Source organism: Bos javanicus, chromosome 23 (assembly GCF_032452875.1).
Source record: "Bos javanicus breed banteng chromosome 23, ARS-OSU_banteng_1.0, whole genome shotgun sequence".
Classification (NCBI taxonomy): Eukaryota; Metazoa; Chordata; class Mammalia; order Artiodactyla; family Bovidae; genus Bos; species Bos javanicus.
This window is the reverse complement of record NC_083890.1, coordinates 18,707,462-18,726,219: the sequence shown is the minus strand read 5'-3', so window position 1 is coordinate 18,726,219 and position 18,758 is coordinate 18,707,462. Positions and strand designations below refer to the sequence as shown.

The following is an 18,758-nucleotide window of genomic DNA, read 5'->3' as shown; positions in this document are numbered from 1 at the left end:
AAGAGTGCTGGAGTGGGGTGCCGTCGCCTTCTCCGTCAATTGTCTTTAATGACTCTTAATAACCGCAAGAGACAGTGCCCATGAATTTACCTAAACCATTTCTGAGAATATTGCTGTTTGAGACTTTCACAACGTACTCTGGATATTAAAATGCATTGATGCTTCTCCAAATTCATAGAAACACCTCACATAGGAACAAAAGAAGGTGAAATATAAAACTCACCATCCAATGTTCACAACAGAACCGATTTTCTATAAAGACTTCATTTTAAAAAGAGTTGGGTCTGAGAGAAAGGAAACCAATATGAAAGTCTGATTGAAGTCTTCTAAAATCAAATCCTAAGAATCAAGATGTACTTTAACAACTAAAACAAAAGACAAGGAGGTTCCTCCCACTTCTTACTGCCCCTTCAAAAGGAACACGAACCTAACAGTTCCAGAAACTATCATCCAACTAGGTCATTTGCTCTCGTCCCTATAAACAGTGATATATTTCTGAAGTCAAATGTTTATATGAGTATTTGTGACTTACTCCCTTAAATAAAAAAAAAACTTTTCCAAATCCCATTGTTTACTACTCTCCATAAGTGATAAAAAAAAATGCAAGCTCTTACTTAGGGAGCTAGCACTCGTTAGACACCTAATTGTAGCATCCTTAGCTTCATCTAGGAACTAGTTCTGCAATATGTCCTCAAGTCATATATTTTCTGAGATACACATAGGACCTGTCATTGAAAGGCAATTCTAACCTAGCCCGAGGGGCTGTCAGAAATAGTGGGGAAAGTTAAGACTATAAGCACAGATTGTATCCGGAATTGACAAAGTACCACGCTCTGCACATTACAGGTGTTTAGAAGTGCTTGTAAATTACAAGCAACTCACTTGACGTCAAAAGTGAGGAAGCACACCAAGAAAACTTAAAGACCAAAGTCACTTTCAATACTTGGCTTAACATATAAAGAAGAAAAAGAGAAAAGACAATTTAAAAATGTAAGCCACTCTCCACTGAATGCAAGTTTCACCGAAGCTCTACTCATATTCCAAAGCACTTCCAAAAGCTGTGTTCCTCAGATAACCCATAAGGCCAGAGTAAGTAGCAATGTTACTGCTTTACAAATCGAAAACTGTTTTTTTAATTCCTGAGAGTGTATCTTTCTACCCATGAAAAAATGTAGCATTTGAGGAACTTGCTGTTTTTTTCATTTTTTAATGCTACTGAAAATAGAAAATGTAAATAGCTGGGCAGAAGATACAATGGCAGCATCTTGTTGACCCAGACTTAAAAACTTGAGAGAAATATAGAAGTGTGAAAATCAAAGAGGAAGCTGGAAAGGGACTGTTAGAAGCAGGTCAGGTACACAGGCAGGTTAAAGGGTTTCCTGCCACTGAAGAACTGACCCATTTTTTTTTTTCAAAGGGTAGTATCTCATCAATATTCTCTGTCCTTTTTCCCCTCTTCATTTCAGCTTGATATTACTGTTTCCTTTCATATAATATTAATGCCCTGATTTAAAAATCTATTATTAGTGATACATCAATTTTTCTTTCTCTCTCCACTCACTCCCCCCACCCCCAATCTAAGTCTCGAAGACAAGTCTGGACCAATTTCTCCATCCTGCCTCTGGCAGCAGACTGTGGCATTTCAGATCCTCCACCAAGTCCCGGCTGCTTCAAAGGAAAAATCCTACTTTCTTCAGTTAAGATCATAAGAAATATAGGGGGAGGGGGTCAGCTCTGTTTGGACATAATTACACTTCATCAAAAGAAGCTTTCTTCATCTTCCATGCGTGAAAAGTCTGCAAGCAGTTAAGTCTGTCTTTTTTTTTTTAAATATAAAAATTGCTATTTGGGAAACCAGCCAAAACTCAGAAAGCCAATATAGTAAAACAGTGCACACCCTTTGTTTCTCTTTGAAGTTTCTTAAATAAATATGTTGAGGGTTTACAAAGTACACTATCACTTTGCCATAGTTTCTACTCAAACTGATCACAGAAAAGTTATGCAGCATCCATATCATACAAAAGCAAGATAAATGAAAACTCTAGTTTGTGTCTGTAAAATGATGTATAGCGCCTGGTCTTTTAAATACTAAAATTTAACAAAGTAATATTACATTAGAAGAAAGATGCCCTTCAGAAGATACAGGTTCAGAAGATACATCATGTTCAAATTTCTCTTGATTCTTACTAGAAAAAAAGAAATTTGAATTGTACAGTGGGCCTACACAGTAACTGCGGGGAAAAATGAATACACACTCATAAGCACTTTACACCTAATCAGTCAAGAGTGAGACTAAGATGTATCTTTCTTTTTCTTTTAATGAAAGTGAACTATACCTGATGCAGAGATAACCCCTTGAGTTTTGATTCTACCAGAGGCTCTCATTTTATTTCAAATCTTCAGTGACAGTATCTCATTAGCATGCATCATTTTTTTTTTTAAGTTAAAAAGTAGAACTTCTTGGCCCTGTTCCTAGAAAGTAAACTAAAACTACTCACCGGAAACAGTCTTGCATGAATTTCCCTTATCAAGTTTTTACAATGGTAATAATTTGACATCTGATCCAAACTAAAGGGCAATTATTGGACATGGTTTAAAAATTGATGCTTCTCATTTCCTAACACAAACCTGGGTTGAAGTCATTCCACAGGTCTTTATAATTTATTTATAATTTATTTCACTCCAGTCCTAAAGTGGTCTATTTTCCCTCTTCTCATCAAAATACTTAAAATGGAAATGTCAGATTCAATCAATCAGTAAATGAACATAAAACTTCTAATGAATGATGATTAAAAGTCTTGCCATAGAATAAGTAAATAAAAGCCAAAATACTGGTTTTCTTTGAGACTTTTTAAAAAAAATATTAACCGCATTTATGAAACAGCTATGAAAACCCTAAAAAGGATTATTTTCTCTTTTATGATCTTTTTAAGGATTCCTAATATTTGAATGGGGGGTATGGATGGTGGAAAGTCTTAAATAATGTGGAAATATTTAGAGTCCCAATCATTCATCTGTCTAGGCAATTCCACATAGTCATTCTAACATAAGTAATACATTATTCACTTATTCAAATGAAAAGCCTTCTATAAAAGCCTATGATTTTTAAATAAGTTCCTATAGGAGTAAATTAAATCCTACAGAGGTAACATATGTGACAAGTGAAGAGCATTATGCTAGCTGTCCTTGCTACAACTTAGAGCAAAATTGATATTACCAGGAAATTGATCCAATGCACTCCCTTTTCTTTGCCCTTTGCCACTGAATGTACTCAGTTATTTGGCTCCTCATAACTCAGAACTTGAATCTCCAACTGTTCTTCCTTCCACCTCATATGCTCACACCCAGGGAAATTAGGAACTGGTCCTTCTGAAAACATTGTTTGAATTTTCAATATCATAAAACAAATGAAAAAGGCCTGAGTACTCACTAAAACACTCAACCTCATCTGGACGTATTTAAAGAAAACTTTCAGTAATTCTATTCGGTAGAAGGTGCTGATTTGTATACAGACTTAGCCTACATTTCATCAGAGGATCCTAAAGTGTTTATTCCATTATCCATATGAAAAACCAGAGACCTACCTCTTCCACTCCGGCCGACAAATCTCAGATCGTTGAACCTGGCTACTTGGTTTTTCATAACAGCAGAGGCATTTCGGAGCTCAGCAGAATAATTTTCATCGTTACCCGCCATGACAGTAACCACAGTCCCATCTGGTACCTCTCCAAGGGCTACCACCTACATAAAACAGGAAAGATAGCAGCAATAATGGCATCTCAGAAAAGCTGAAGAACTGAGAATATAGTCTCATCATAAAGGATGCACTGTATTAGGACTTAGTGCTCTAGTCCAGGAATGGCAGACAGGACGGAGGCATCTGCATACGGGTTCGGATGCCACTTCAAACAGACCAACGTTTCAGGGCCCACCCATTTCAAAGGCATGCAAAAGTTTCCTTCATTTGTTGTTGGACTCTTCACAGAATATATGTACATTTTTATTAAATCCCCATGTTAAGTTGTCCATAGGAATTATACCACAGAAGGAAAGCTGACGGCCCATGTGCAGACTGCATCATACGTATTAAGGCACTGCCTGTCTGCAGCCTGGAGCTCCCTGAGGTGTGGTCTCAGCCAGATCACAGCCCCCACCCCCCCCCACCCACCCCCCCCAAAAAAAAGGAAGTGTGGTCAGCTCTATGGGATAAGACACTTAGGGGAAACCTTACAGTTCCTGATTACAGGGAAGTCTAAATGTGGTATGGTATCCAGAACTACATTTCATCAACTTACTCTGAGCTAGATATTCAGCATTCAATCACACTGCAAATCATGACAGAGTGCCCACTCTGGAGTGGGACCCAGTGGAATATACAAAGCCATCATGAGCTTAAAGTCTAGGTACAGGAATAAAGACATGTAACCAGCTGAAAATGATCACTGACACATGAGTGGTACAGACAGAAAATGCACCTTTAGCCAAACTTCTGTCTCATCCTATCTGCCATCTTGGAATGTCACACTTGCCTCCTTAATCTTCAGCAGTTAACCTGCAGCCGACTAACTCGGGGAAGTCAGGATCCAGAATAATCAGCCTTTGAGGCTAATAAACATTTTTCACTGCTGCCAGGGAACACACTTTTAACCAGGGTCAGCTAACTTGCAGATAGGTGCCTCTGATTAACATGGAGCCCGGAAGGGACTGTTGGTGCAGAGTCTTTGCTGTCATACATAAAACACACTATTCTTAAACCTATTACCAAGGGCCTGCCTCTTAATAATATCCTTTCTCGCAGCTAACTTCCAGGATCCTATAATATTCAGATGATTTCCATCTCTTGCTCATTCCGCTTCCAGATGCCCTTGCGGTGACTAAGCCATGGCTCCAACTACAGTAACCCCACCACCCTCCAATGACAATACCCATGTGTGCTTGCCGTCTGGCAAATATTACCCTCACCCTTCTGTTCCTCCCTCTTTTGTCAAGATGTCCATAAAGCAAACCAAAGCATTTAATTCCGTGCCCCCAATACAATTCGTACATAACTCTCATTAAAGCAGATTTCTTACAGCATGATGAAACAGACATGATCACTATACTTTAGAACTTCCTTTCCCCCACCGAGGAAGCCTGCTCCAACACCCCTCCACTCTGCCCTTGGCTCCAGCCAGGGAAACAACTCAACAAACAAAAAGCAAAAAAAAAAGGTCAATATTTTTTTCACCTTTACTGTTCTTTTAGGCTGTTTCTCAGTTCTATGCCTCCTTTAAAGTGAAGTCACTCAGTCGTGTCCGACTCTTTGGGACCCCGTGGACTGTAGCATACCAGGCTCTTCCATCCATGGGATTTTCCAGGCAAGAGTACTGGAGTGGGGTGCCATTTCCTTCTCCAGAGGATCTTCCTGACTCAGATCTTGAACCCGGGTGTCCCACATTGTAGGCAGACGCTTTACCATCTGAGCCACCAAGGAAATCCATGCCTCCTTTTGGTTTAAAATCTTAAAGCTGTCCTCAAATTATAGAACCCACTTCTATAGTATCCCATTGTACTCAAATAATCCTCATTTCAATGTACATATAGGAATGACCATCTTACTCCCTTTGATACGCTAGCCCAAAGCTAAGAGACTCTCTCTAGCGGCCCAGATTATTTGAGACTAGAAATTACAAGAGGCAGGGGCCTTCATCTGCCTTGTTCACCACTCTATGCTCCGCTCCCAAAGCAGTGCCTGGCACAGAGTAAGTGTTTGATAAATATTTTTGAAATGAATAAATGAAACAGCTCCATAAAGAGCATCATGTCCCACCGCCAACAGTCCGTGAGAGAACCAGTTAAAGTTTGAGTCAGCACTCCCAGCTAGAGGCAATATGCCCTTGCTCCAAACTAGTTTTCTGACAACTTTTTCCATCCCAGAGGAGAGGGAATCATGCCCACTGTCCTTTACCCGGAATATACGGTTACTCTATTCAATCTGAGAAGTCTCCCAGGTCAAGGGTAAATCCCATGAGAGCATGACTTCCTTCCTGCATACTTGATCTAGTGCCTCAAGCAGCTACTGAACCCAGGTAATGCTGTACCCCTGACGGGGGCAAAGTACTCATCAACTTTTCAAATTCACAAGGCCAAAATGTGCACATCTGAAAAATACTGAAATAACTGTGTTTGCCAGTATTCATTTGAATGCTTGACATTTTTTACACTCAGCATATTGTGTTTTAACACCTGCTGTGTGGCTTTCTATGTCAAAGTAAATATGGAACCAGTAAGTGTATTAATGAAGGCAGAAAAGTTGAACTCTTTAGAAGAGAATTAATGCACCAAAAATCAAGAGACCCTCGTCTTTCCCCCCACCTCTATTACCCCTCTGCCATGATCGCAAGTAACTTCATCTCCTGAAACTACAGTTTTCCAATATAAATTGGAGATAATTTTTTTAAAGTCTGTAAAATGTAGAAGATATACCATAAGTATAGAGTATAATTATAATGATGTGCTTTTAGTAAGATGAGCAGGCTAACTTCTGTTCCAAGTCGGCTGTGTGCTAAACACAGGCTTTTCCTTATAAGCATCCTTAAAGGGTTCAATTCAATATGTAATTCTTTACTTCATGTCCTGAGATGTTTTTTGGTGTTGTTGAGAGATACAGGACTGCTGATGGGTTTCACTCCAGGCTGGCAAAATTTTCGGAAAAAAAGTGAAGAAATCTGCCCCAATATAAAGGTTTTTTTAGAGCTCTGGGACATTATTATTTTACTGCATATTTTTAATATAATGGATTTTTTTTAGTTAGAAGAAAAGGAAAATTGATTCAATATGGGAAAATATGAAAGAAAAGATCCCTAAGAGTGAAATACATAAATCCATTTTTCTTTGCTTAAGCAGTTTAATAATGGCTATATTAAATAATGGTATGTTTTATGTATCACATTTAATAACAAAACATATAGGTCATCACAAATTGTGTGAGTCTTCTATGAGGCTTACAACTTGGCCTGGAAAAAAAGTGCTAACTAACAAGATATAGTGATAACTTTTCCTGTTTTGGCTGAATTCTATTTTAGTAGCTAAATCTATTGGGTTGTTTTTTTTTTTTTTTCCTGCTATTCACTCTACCAAATCAGATTGACTAATGTTTTTCTGAGGAAAAAAAGGGAGATACAGAGAATATATTTGACTTTATATCAATCACAAGTATAATTATATGTTTGAGGATTTAAAAAAAAAAAAAAAAGAAGTAGATCTCTGAAGCTAAAAAGTTTCCCTTGGAGATACTCAACTGTGTTTATCTAAAAGAAAACCAAAAGAATCAAGAAATTTTTACACATTTCATCTGCACCAAACCCAAGCAATGCAAAACATTTTAAGGGGTAGAGAGCACTCAAAAATCACTTTTTAATTAGTTTAGCACTCAAAATTTTGTTTGCACACCACCCAATACAAAAGTTCTGTTCTGCAAAGAATAACTTGTGATGAAACTTTAACAGTTACTTTTCTAGGTGTTTTTCAAATATAAAATCTACCAATTCAAGAAACTTCATGGGGAAGAGGGAAGTAATTTTGTGTCCTGACATTTCAGAACAGAGAAAGAAGTTCCTTTATTTAGCGCACCTCACGATAACTAGCATTTAAATCACATGATACAGAGCTTGTGAAAAATAAAGTAAAAGGATATTTAACTCTAAAAACACTATTGAAAATTTTTATGAGGCTTCCTCTGACTAAATCTGTGAGCTACTCTGAAACCGGAGCAATAGAGAATTAACTCAGGCCCTTAAAATTGTTTTTGTGGTCTTATTATATGGAAATTTAAATTGCTTATGACATTTCCATAGACAGAAGTCAAGTCTTCACTAATCAATTACTCTTAAAGACCAATATCACTTGGGCACATTGTACTTGCAGCAAAATTGAAATACAATTATTTTTCAAGATAGAATCTGACCAAATCTATCTTTGGAATAAAAAGAAAGGTCAGGGAGTAATTGCAAAAAGGAAAAGTTTTATTCTTATGGTAATTATGTAAAGATAACTTTAAATAAACTATCACAAAGTTTCACAAATATTAGTTACTTTTAGACTCTAACCTAGAACTTAGAAAAACCTGATTGAACTGTACAGAGAAGAGTAAATATAAAATAGCATTTCTTAATTTTTATACTATATGTCAGAGAAATTTGATGGGCATTATTTCAGTTTAAGCCAGAAATTCACAAGCCATGTATCAAACCAATTTAGAGCATCTAACAATGGATATTCTGGACTTCTAAAAAGATAAAAACAGCAATCCCAAAGGGGCAAAAATAATTAATGACATTTTACCATGCCTGTTTTCAAATATAAGTTTTTTAAATTTTTTGTTTATTTATTTTCCATCTAAAACTATTTGTTTCCATTGTCTTACCAGTAAGTTTTATATTTACTCAATCCTAAAATTTTGAATTTTAAATAATTTTTCTTGCATCTAAAGGCATAACACAAAAATAAGTCTGTCTTCAAACAACTTGAGATCTATTATGATGTACATAGTTTTGCACAGCAACTCAGAGTAGGTTTAGCAAAGTTTTAACAGGCTTAATAACCTGTTTTCTTTGTTTAGGTATAATTACATTAAAATGACACAAACAAAATCTGATCGCTAATTACGTAAGGAAAATACAACTCACTATGTCAAATAGGTATTAGCTACATATTTGCTTATGAAGAGAAAAATGGCCAATGATGTCAAAAAAATTATTTTCAAATAGAAATTGCTCCATCATTTTGAAACCCTACTTGTGACAAATACTGAAAGGTATTATTAAACATGCAGAATTAACTATGAGCAATAGATCATATATCAAAAAATGTGTTTTCTTTCTTTAACACTGCCAGAAAAACATATGATCCTGGTAAATATACAGAGCAGTGTTCACTAAAAGCAGTGCAATAGTCTTACACTACTTTTAACTTTAAAATACACATCTGGACTTAAAATTTCTACATAGTGTTTCAGCTTGAAGCTATTTAAAGCAACTGAGCTACGAACCCTGAACACCAAGCTTCAGGATGAAAATGCTGACAGACTCCTAACTTACAAGGGTGCTACTGGCTACAGGGCTAACACGTTCTCCCCACTGTTTCTACCTGACCATTAACTAATGCAATGAATTTGCATATCGCTTTCTCATCACTGCAGCTACCCAAGACAGAAAGGGCCTGGGATCCTCTAATAGTATGCCTTAACTATTTTAAGCTTTCAGTGACATACACCTGAGAAAAACGTTAAAAATATTTATTTCCATTTCCTTGACACCTGGGAGGACTGAACATTTCAAAACTGCAGAACTTTGTTAAAAATATAACGTAATAAACAACATGGTGTAGTTTAAAGCATACAAGTTGTTTTTGCCCTTTTTCACGTCAGCGTATAAATGAATTAAGTACTCTCGTATAATTCCAAAACACGATCAGATGAGCAACGCTAGTACATGACATGTCTTAATGCAATACACCACCAATATCATTTTGAAGCACTGTTTTAAGTTAACATATCAAAACACAGTCTACTGAATTCATTTCTGATCTTCTACTTTGCAGAGCTCAGTGTCACAGGCATAAAATATGGGCCCAATAAATATTATATTGATTTGAATACCAGACTTCTCAACAATTAAGTTCTATATTAAATACATTTACCTGTCTGCTATCTACCCAACAACACTATAATTTACTTTGTACATAGCTCTGAATATGATAGCCAAATTGCTGTCACCACTTTTAAAACTGAGACTTCTTCATATTACTTCTTCTTTGCAGATGTATTTGATTATGTTGCAAGAGTCTAGAAAGTCTACCGCTCACAGGCTTTTATCTCGAAAGTAAGGTAAAAAGAGGTTGATTTTACTAACATTCAGATGAAAACAAACAAAAATATTGTCAAAATCTGGATGTTCCGAGTATCTACACATCTTTTTTCAATAGAGACAAAACTTCTATATTGAGTGGATGTCAGCTGTCCGCCACTATTTGAATTTTGTTAAACACAAGTTTAGGGAGGTGGGAAAACATGAAAGTCAAGATGTATGTTAATTCAATTTATCTTTCAGTTAATACAAATTAAAACATTCAATTTAATATGGCCATGTGTTATCTATGGTTTTGTTTACTGGTTAAAAGTAAAATTACTCTATAATTAAAAATAAGTATGATGAATAACAGAGAAAGCAATTTATTTTCAAAATAATTTTAAAAGGGTGGTAATGAGAAAAGATAGCCAAAACATCTGAGAACAGCTCAAACTAAATTGCATTCTATCTTTGTGCCAAAAAGAGCCTTTCTAGTCAAAGTATTCATGCTCAGAATCAATTCAGCACCATAAATGCAAGAGTATAGTTCAAGACATTTATACCTTAAAACCATGTTTAGCAAAACTAACGGAATGCAGAATATCAAACGTCTAGAGCCTTCATTTTTTCATATCCTGACTTCTGGCATTTTACATATATAATATCTATTTATTTTTATTATTTGCTGTTTTCATCCAGGGCTTTTTGTTTGTGTTTTGAGGGGATTTAGGGAGGAGGGAAAGGTAGGTGGGAACAAATTTCCACTCTCACATAAGCCTATTTAGAAAATTCTGGACCCTTGGACGATGAATTGTAAAAGATCTCTCTCAAATGTGACAATCCACATTTCTACGATTCACCTATTTTCTGAGCTTTCCGTATTTCAAGGAAGGAACGCTTAACCTATAAAATGGGTGGTTTATAAAAGGAGAAATGGGACGGTTAACACACACACACACGTTTCTTGAGCCAAGTGCAAAATGAAACTTGCCCCAGAATGCAACATCCCCTTTCCATAATAATTCATTCTGATTCCTGCTGTGATAGAAGACCTAGCGAGATAACCAGCTCTAACTGACCTGGACTCCTCTTTCCTTCCACCCCACCCACAACACGGAATCTGAATTGGTGCATGGCGCAGGGGGGTGGTCAACAACAGGGAACTGCCAGTGGCCCGTGGGAGTTTGGCCCCAGGGTCCACAAGGGAGGAACTGGCGGGATTCCTCCCTCCCCCCCTCCACCCAACCCCAAGACCTGGTTTACCCTGCTCTCCAGAATCCCAGAACCCATGGGACCCAGGTCCACCTTCGCGGGTTCAGAGGCTAGACTCGACCGGAAGCATCTTTCTGCGAGCCCTCTCCTCCGCGTCTGGCTCACCGCCCCCTCCATCCCAAGCGCCTAATCCCTCGAGGAGGAAGGGCCTGGGTACCCTGTCTCTCCAGCAACCCGGGGCGCTCTGAGAGGGGGCGAGGGCTGCCAGGGGTTGGGGGACCCCAACTGCATCACAGAGACTCCGGACCCTCAAACCCTCAACCTGCCGAGCCGCTGCCCGCGACTCCGGCTGCTGACATCCGCCCTCAAACTAACGGGCCAGGCGGACCGAGGAGGCCGCTGAGGGACGCGCGGCGGGGGGGCTCTACAGCCTAGGGGGGTGGTCACTGCCTCGGCGCCCAGGTCGCTGACCCGAGCCTCCCACGACCTTTCAGAAGCGGGAGGGACCTTTGGGGTCTGAGTCCTTAAAAGAAAGAATAAGGCAAATCTCACAGTGTCACCTCAGTTTTCAAGGCGGACGAACCGAAGGCATTTCGCAGGTTTCCCTTCAGCCTCGCGGCGCGGCGAGCCCCCGCCCCTCCACTGTCCCGCGCCGCCTCGCATTCGAGGGTCTGGCTCCCAGGACTCCCGGGCTCCCCCGCCTCCGGGCGCGCGGCGACCCCGGCGGCCCCGCCTTCCTCCGTAGCGGGAATCGGCGCGGGTCTGCAGGCTGAGGACGCCCCCGTCCCGCCTTCCCATCACTTGATCCTCGAGTCCCTAAATTTGCCCGGACCCTCTCGGACACCCGTAATGCGGCCCACGCGCCGCCGCCAGCAACCGGCACCCGGCGCCCCGCCCCGGGAGCGAACGCCCGGCGCCGGCACCCCACGAACACTGGCCCCCGAGCCCGGGAGAGGCCGGGACAGCCAAGGCGCAAGCCGGTCAGAGAAGGGGGCGCCGAGACGGGCGAAGGGCGTTTGGGTGGGAGGGGAGGAGAGGGTAGGAGCCCGCGGAATCCCGAGAAGGGGCGGCGCAGCGGCCCGCAGTACGGGCTGGGCCGGGATGCCGGGGACCGGGGCGCGGGAGTCTCAGGGGAGAACGCCGCGGATCCTCGCCCGGGTGGAGTGGGGGGCGGGGTGGAGCTCGTCCCGGCGGCGGCTCCGAGAGTGGGCACCGGGGGATTCCTGTGGGAGGGGAGATCGGCTCAGAGGAGTGGGTCGGGACTTTGGCCGAGAGGCTCGAGGGGTGATGAACGGATAGAGGGGACACGGGCGGAGGTGGTGGCTGCGGGCACAAGTGGGAGAGGGAAGGATCCGTGCGGGACCACTAACGCGGCGAGCCCAGCTGGGGGATCCCGAGGAAGAGGGCCAGACGGGGGTCCCTCAGGTCGGAGCCTTGGAGGTCTCCCGGGTCGGGACCCGGGTCCCCGCAGGCTCGGAGACGCCTGCGGGCAGGTCCGGCGGCGCTGAGCCGGGGGCGGGGGAGGGGGGGCCGGGGGCAGCCGCAGTTTCTTACCTTGAAGGCCACGGGCAGGGTCTTGTTGCAGCGCCAGTGCGAGGGCAGCACGGAGCACAGGAAGTTGGGGCTGTCGGTGCGGACGAGTTCGGCCGGGTGGTCAGCGATGATCTCCACCATGGTGCGGTTGTCGTGCGGCGGCCGCAACCGGGGCACCGCGGCCGCCGCTGCCGCCGCCGCCGCCGCCGCTGCCGCCGCCGCTGCCTCCTGCTGTTGCTGCTGCTGTTGCTGCTGCTGCTGTTGTTGCTGCTGCTGTTGTTGCTGCTGCTGCGCAGCCACCACCGGGCTCACGTCGCTCATCTTGCCGGGCTGCAGGCTGCTGGAGGGGGGGCTGAAGCGCCGGCTGGTGCTCGGATCTACGGGAATACGCATCACAACAGCCACAAGTTAGCGAAGTGGCCGGGGGAGGGGGAGGAGGGTGGAAATGAGGGGCGAGGAGGAGGAAATTGGGGGGGTGGAGGCGAGACGGGGGAAAAGGGGCTGGAGGTGATGGGGCTGAGGAGGTGAGAAATCAAGTTCGATGAAGCCGACTGCCGGGCGGAGTCTGACGGGAGCCAGCGGCGGCGTTGCGGAGCAATCGGCTTGGCGGTTGGGGAGACCCGAGAGGCGCAGATCTTGATGGAGCCTTTGGAACACCCGGGGTGGCAGCTGCGAACGGGCACCGGGACGTGTCTGGCCCGGGCAGGCGGGAGGCTTCAGTCTGCAGCAACTTGGAGTGGGGCCCCCTGGGGAACCGCGTCCTGGGTGCGCTGGCGCCCCCTCCCAGTTCGAGTCCAGCGGTGGAGCCCAGTGGGTTCAGCAGTCCAGCCCCGAGGCCAGGATCGCCGAGCGCTGCCCGCCACCGCCGCTCCGCGCCGCGCGCAGCTACCCGGCTGCAGGCGTCCGCGCCGCCGCCCGCCCGCCCGCGCCGCCGCCGCCGCCTCCTCCTCCGCGGCGGCCGTCGCTCCCCCCGCGCCGGCTGCGCACTCAGATTCCTCCCGCGGCGGCTGCCAGTCCGGCTCCCCGGTCCGGCTCTTTCCTTTCCCTTCTCCTCTTCTCGCCCTCTCACCGCCACCTCCTCGCATCCACTCCCTCCTGCTACTTGCAAAGCTCCCCTGACCCTCGCGCTTCGAGGTGCCAGGAGGTAAGTCGCGGGCAGCGGATCTCGGGGCAACGGATCTCGAGGCTACGAATCGCAGCCGCTGCCGCCGCCCGCCGGCCGCGAGAAGGAGCCCCCGGGACGCCGCGCGCAGCTTCGGAAGCCGAGAGAGGCGGCCCCGGGCTAGCGGGATCTCGCCGGGTCGCGTCTTCTTGCTTCTCGCCCTCTCCTCCCAGGACAAGGAACCCCCTTCTTGGTCCAGGGAGATTGAAGCTGAGATGCCAGAGAGCCGCTGGCTGATCTGACTGTCGTTATTTTTCGTTTTAACTTCAGGAGAGGAGGAAGGAAAATTCTTGAGCGTCTGTGCTGACTTCTCAGCACTCTTCACCCTTCCCCCACCCTACCCCCCCCCCCCCCCACCTCTGCCGGAGCGGCTCCCGAGGGAAAAAAAAAGATTTTGCAGGGTTTGGGTGTGTTTATTTTTCTTTTTTTTTTTTCACTTAAGTGACACAAAAAATTGGGATGGAGGGGACACTTGTCAAAATAGTTTTAGAAACTCAAGTGGGTGTTGGACACTTTTTTCTTCTATATTCAAACTAGTCGTTCCTAGAGAACAAGGATGAGTTTTTTTAAGCACTGGAAACTGTCAGCTTGATGATTAAAATAAGTTGCAAAAACCCTCGCTGGGGGAAAACCCTAGCAGTTTTCCATGAATTTCAAACTTTTATTGTCTATTCTGCATCTAAAACTAGGTCTAAGGTCTTAATTTCTCCCCCACCACTCCCGGGGGAAAAAAATTAAAAGTACAAAATAAAATATTCAAAATGTTTCAATGGCTATTTATTTATGTATTTATTTCCCAATGTGGGTTTAAAAAGCGACTTTGGATCCCCCAAAAAGTTGTGGTCGAGAGGATGAAGGAGCGCAGAAAAAAAGCAGCAGTTTTACCTAAAATGTGGTTTTTGGAGGCTGGGATTTCTAATGATTAGGTTTTTGTGGTTTATATAGACACGACTCTGGCTAAGGCGATCATTACGCTGATGAGAGTCAGAAGCACGTGGGTGTCTCCGACCAGCCTCAAACTCTGAGCCTTCAAAACAAATAAAACAATGTGCGGCGCCCGCAGAAGCCGGGAAATCCGCTTGAGGCTATTGCACCCCTAAGAAGGGGCACCGGGCTGTTTCCCCTCCTCGAACTGTACTTCTAAGTTCCTGGCTGTCAATCTCCTTTAAACCTCGCAAAGCTTGAAAACGTGTCTGTAAGAATCATCCGTTGCCAACGTTTCAAAGATGCCTAACAGGGTAACTGACACTACACAGTAATAAGCGACGTTGTAAAAGAAATGAAAAGTTACAGTGCCTCCTCTTCGGAGTATTCAGGAAGATAGTTGAGTCATCACTCATCCTCACCCCCCTCCATCTTATTTAAACCAATTCACATACCCATTAATCGGCGTTTTTATTGCTCTGCGCAAACGCCTCTCTCACGCTGGTAGCGACCTGCCACGACCCTCCCTCCTGGTTTTTAAAACATCGCTTCCACGCGCCCAGCCGGCGCTTGGTGGGGAGGGGGGGGGGTGGTCTGCGCCTTTGAAAGGGCCTGGAAGAGAGAGCGTGGGGGCCGCGGCAGAGGAGACCCGGTGCCTGTCCAGGACTCTGGAGCCTATTTCAAGAGCAAGATGAACATCAAGGGCTGTAGTTGCCTGCTTGGGGACCACTGAAGGGATGCCCTCTAAAAAGATGCTCCTTCGACTAAGGGGCTTCCAACCGTGGCAGCGGAGGCGGGGGCGGGGATGGCTAGGCTAGGCGAGCTCCCTCATGGGGGTAAGGATGGGGTTCAAGGGACACTGCTCCGTCTTTCCTCTTTGGGGCTTATTTTTACCTTCCCTTTCCCCATCGACAACTCCACGCCTCCCTCGTCCGACTTCTTCCCCAATTTTCTCTCCGCGTTCCCGCCTCTCCTCCCCAAACCCCGAGCCTAGCCGCCGCGCCCCTGCGTAACTCATTCTGCATTACCTGCTAGGACACCCCCCTGCCCAACCTACTCCTCGACCCCAAACTACTGGCTCCGAGCCCGGGCGCCAGCGGGATGAGAGAACCCGCTTATCACTACGGACTTGATGCGCAGCGAGGAACGGTGCTGTCTCCGGCGCGTGCGATTTCTAATTATCTTTTCGGTCACAGGGGAGAGCTCTAACCCTGGGCACCGCCGCGCCGCCTGCGCGCACGCGGGTCGGGTCTTCCCCAGCCGCACGCAGCGGACCAGCAAAGGGAAGCCAGGCTTACCCTTCAGAAAGACAGAAGAGAGACCAGACTGCTTGCATTAATTTTCTACCTTATTCCCCCCACCGCTGCCTCCACTTAGTCCCATGCACTGGGGCACACGCTCACACATCTCCATGCCAATACAGAAAGACACATACACAACTCATACACAAGGCTTTTTTTCTTTCTTTCTTTCTTTCTTTCTTTTTTTTTTGCCTTTCAGCGGGACAGCTTTATTTCGGGCACGTTGTACCTCAGTCTATCAAAGATCTCTGATTTGGTTTGTTGCCTTTTTTAATGTGTAGGGGCTGCACAGGAAGAGAGAAGTTACCGGAAGCTGATTATTTCTGTGGTCAAGGGAGATAAAATTTCAGTAACTATTAATACCACAGTCGGTGTTATGCCGCCTTCTCTGGGGTTGTCCTTCTCCCTGGAAATTCGCAGAACCAGTGACTACCAGAAAGTGTGACGCTAAGTAACAGTCAGTATTTCGAATATGGGCGACCAGACGGGTTCTTTTTTGAATAAGAACTTCTAGGGCAGTTGAACTTAAGTAATCATTTTGGGGGCTTTTCCTCTTTCTTCATTGCTGTTTTGTTTTACTTAGTGGATAGCAAAATATGCAGGCCTCAATGTTTGGGTGCTTTGACTGGGGATTTTAAGGGTGATTTAATCAATGTTGAATTATTTATTTTAATTAATCATATCCGTAATTCAGCTTTATAGCCTGTCCTTGGACATCCTCCCTTCTTTTCACATTTCAGTGGAGCTAATATAAGCAACTCTTGGAAGTTACTAGTCTTGGATCCCTTAAAATATCCTACAGTTATTTATAATGTGGAAATGAAATTTTCCACTGAATACCCTAACAACGTTTCAGGTATCTGGCACAGCGGATTTTCAGTCTCGTTTCAAAAATATCCTCTTGCTGAACATTCACACTTTCAACTGGAGCTGACTGAGCCTGGAACTGATGATGTCTTGGCTCAGAGAGTTACTCTTAAAGGAAGAAAACATTTTTACAGACCCCTAAACTGAACCTCTCCTGGTAATAGTAGGCACAGAGGGAAACTGTGAAATTTTACATGTGTGTATTTTATGCTATAGTTTGCATGAGCTCACTCTTGGGCTTAATTTTTTTTTTCTACCTCAAAATGTTCAGAAGAAATAACCCACTAGATTCCTCTCCAGAAATATGCCTCTCTTCTGTTGTACATTATGGCATTTAAAACACACACACACATTTTTCTGAACATGTAGCTATTCCAGAAAATACAGGCATAATTTTCCCATCTCCTTTAACATTTAATATAACTGCTTAGTAACAACACCTGGAAATCCTGACTTTCCAGACAAAGAAAATGAGATGTGAAACAGTCAAGTTACTTATCTAGTCAAATAACTGAGTTTTCAAAACCAAGACCAGAAGCTGTGCTTCTTTCATTCAGGTTTTCTCTTCTAATTGCTAAATCATTTTATATATGCTTTTTCTTGATAAAAAGTGAAAAAGTCACTGTAAAATTGTAAACTAGTTTTCAGTGGGTCAGCTGATGAAGTGGGACAACCTTTCAGACATGCAGTGAAAAATCATGACATATTGATGATCGCTAAAGTGTTGAATGGTTGGATGGGAAAACCTTATACACAGAACCATCTTTACAGAGTTTTCCTTTGGACTGTGAGAATGAAATTCACTCAGCTCTTGTAGAAGTAGCACTGCCACTAGGCCGGAAATTGTCACATTACAGTCCATAGGCCAAATCTGGCCCAATGCCTATTTTTGTATAATCCACAAGTTAAGGACGGTTTTTGAATTTTCAGATAGAAAACAATTTGGAGAAGAATAATACTCGTGACATATGAATCTGATATAAATTCAAATTTCAGTGTCCACAGCTCTATTCATACAATTGTGTAGTTATGGAAAGGACTACGTGGCCTGCAAAGCCTAAAATATTTAATATCTGTTTTGTTTTGTTTTTACAGAGAACGTTTGCCAATCCCTGCCCTGAGAAGGATACAGCAGCTGAAAGGAGTAAGCTACTTTTTAGAGTAGCTTACTCTTTTCTGTATAAATTGTTAGTTAGACTAATATTTTTCACCTAATCATTTTGGATGTGCTAAAACAGGGAATGAGGAGTTAATAATTTTTCCCTAGCTGTTTAAGCACCCTCTTCTGGCACACCTCTATATGTCAGCATCTTCAACTGTCCTTCATAGTGGGAGTACATTAACTGCATAGATAAGCAAGGGGTAAAGAAATTTACATGTCATCTGAACATGAAAAAATTACATAAGGCTTGCATAGGTTTATTCCATCTGTTTTACAGATGATTACACAAGAAACATAAATGAGCTTACCAAGAATTTTCTGGTATACTAGAATTTTCACAGGGCCTGAAATGCAGGAAACCCTGGTTCCATTCCTGAGTCGGGAAGTTCCCTTGGAGAAGGGATAGGCTACCCACGCCAGTATTCTTGGGTTTCCCTGATGGCTCAAATGATAAAGAATCAGCCTGCAGTGCGGGAGGCCTGGGTTCAATCCCTGGGTTGGGAAGGTCCCCTGGAGGAGGGCATGGCAACCCACTCCAGTATTCTTGCCTGGAGAATCCCCATGGACAGAGGAGCCTGGTGGGCTACAGTCCATGGGGTAGCAAAGAGTCGGACGTGACTAAGCACGGAACGTTTATATTTTTAAGACAGTTAGCTTTATAACTTATGTGATCCCAAAGCTTTCTGACTTTTTAAATTTTAAGTTTTATACAGTTCAGTACTGTCTGATTTGTTGTAAACTCACTCAGTTTTTCCCTTTGTCAATGAACC

The 18,758-nt window shown here is 43.8% G+C and overlaps 1 protein-coding gene across 5 annotated transcripts in view; it reads right to left on the bottom strand.

Annotated features, from left to right (window-relative positions):
- RUNX2 (RUNX family transcription factor 2) overlaps window positions 1-18,758 on the bottom strand; it is a 348,854-nt gene that overhangs the window by 243,088 nt on the left and 87,008 nt on the right. For 4 of the 5 annotated variants that reach the window (XM_061398324.1, XM_061398326.1, XM_061398325.1 and 1 more), the window contains 2 exons: window positions 12,594-12,949; window positions 3,585-3,741 (listed from right to left, as the gene is read on the bottom strand). In XM_061398324.1, the coding sequence (XP_061254308.1) occupies window positions 3,585-3,741; window positions 12,594-12,949 (513 nt within the window). Of the gene's footprint in view, window positions 1-3,584; window positions 3,742-12,593; window positions 12,966-18,758 lie in introns of those variants that run through there. The other variant, XM_061398327.1, reaches the window with a different exon arrangement.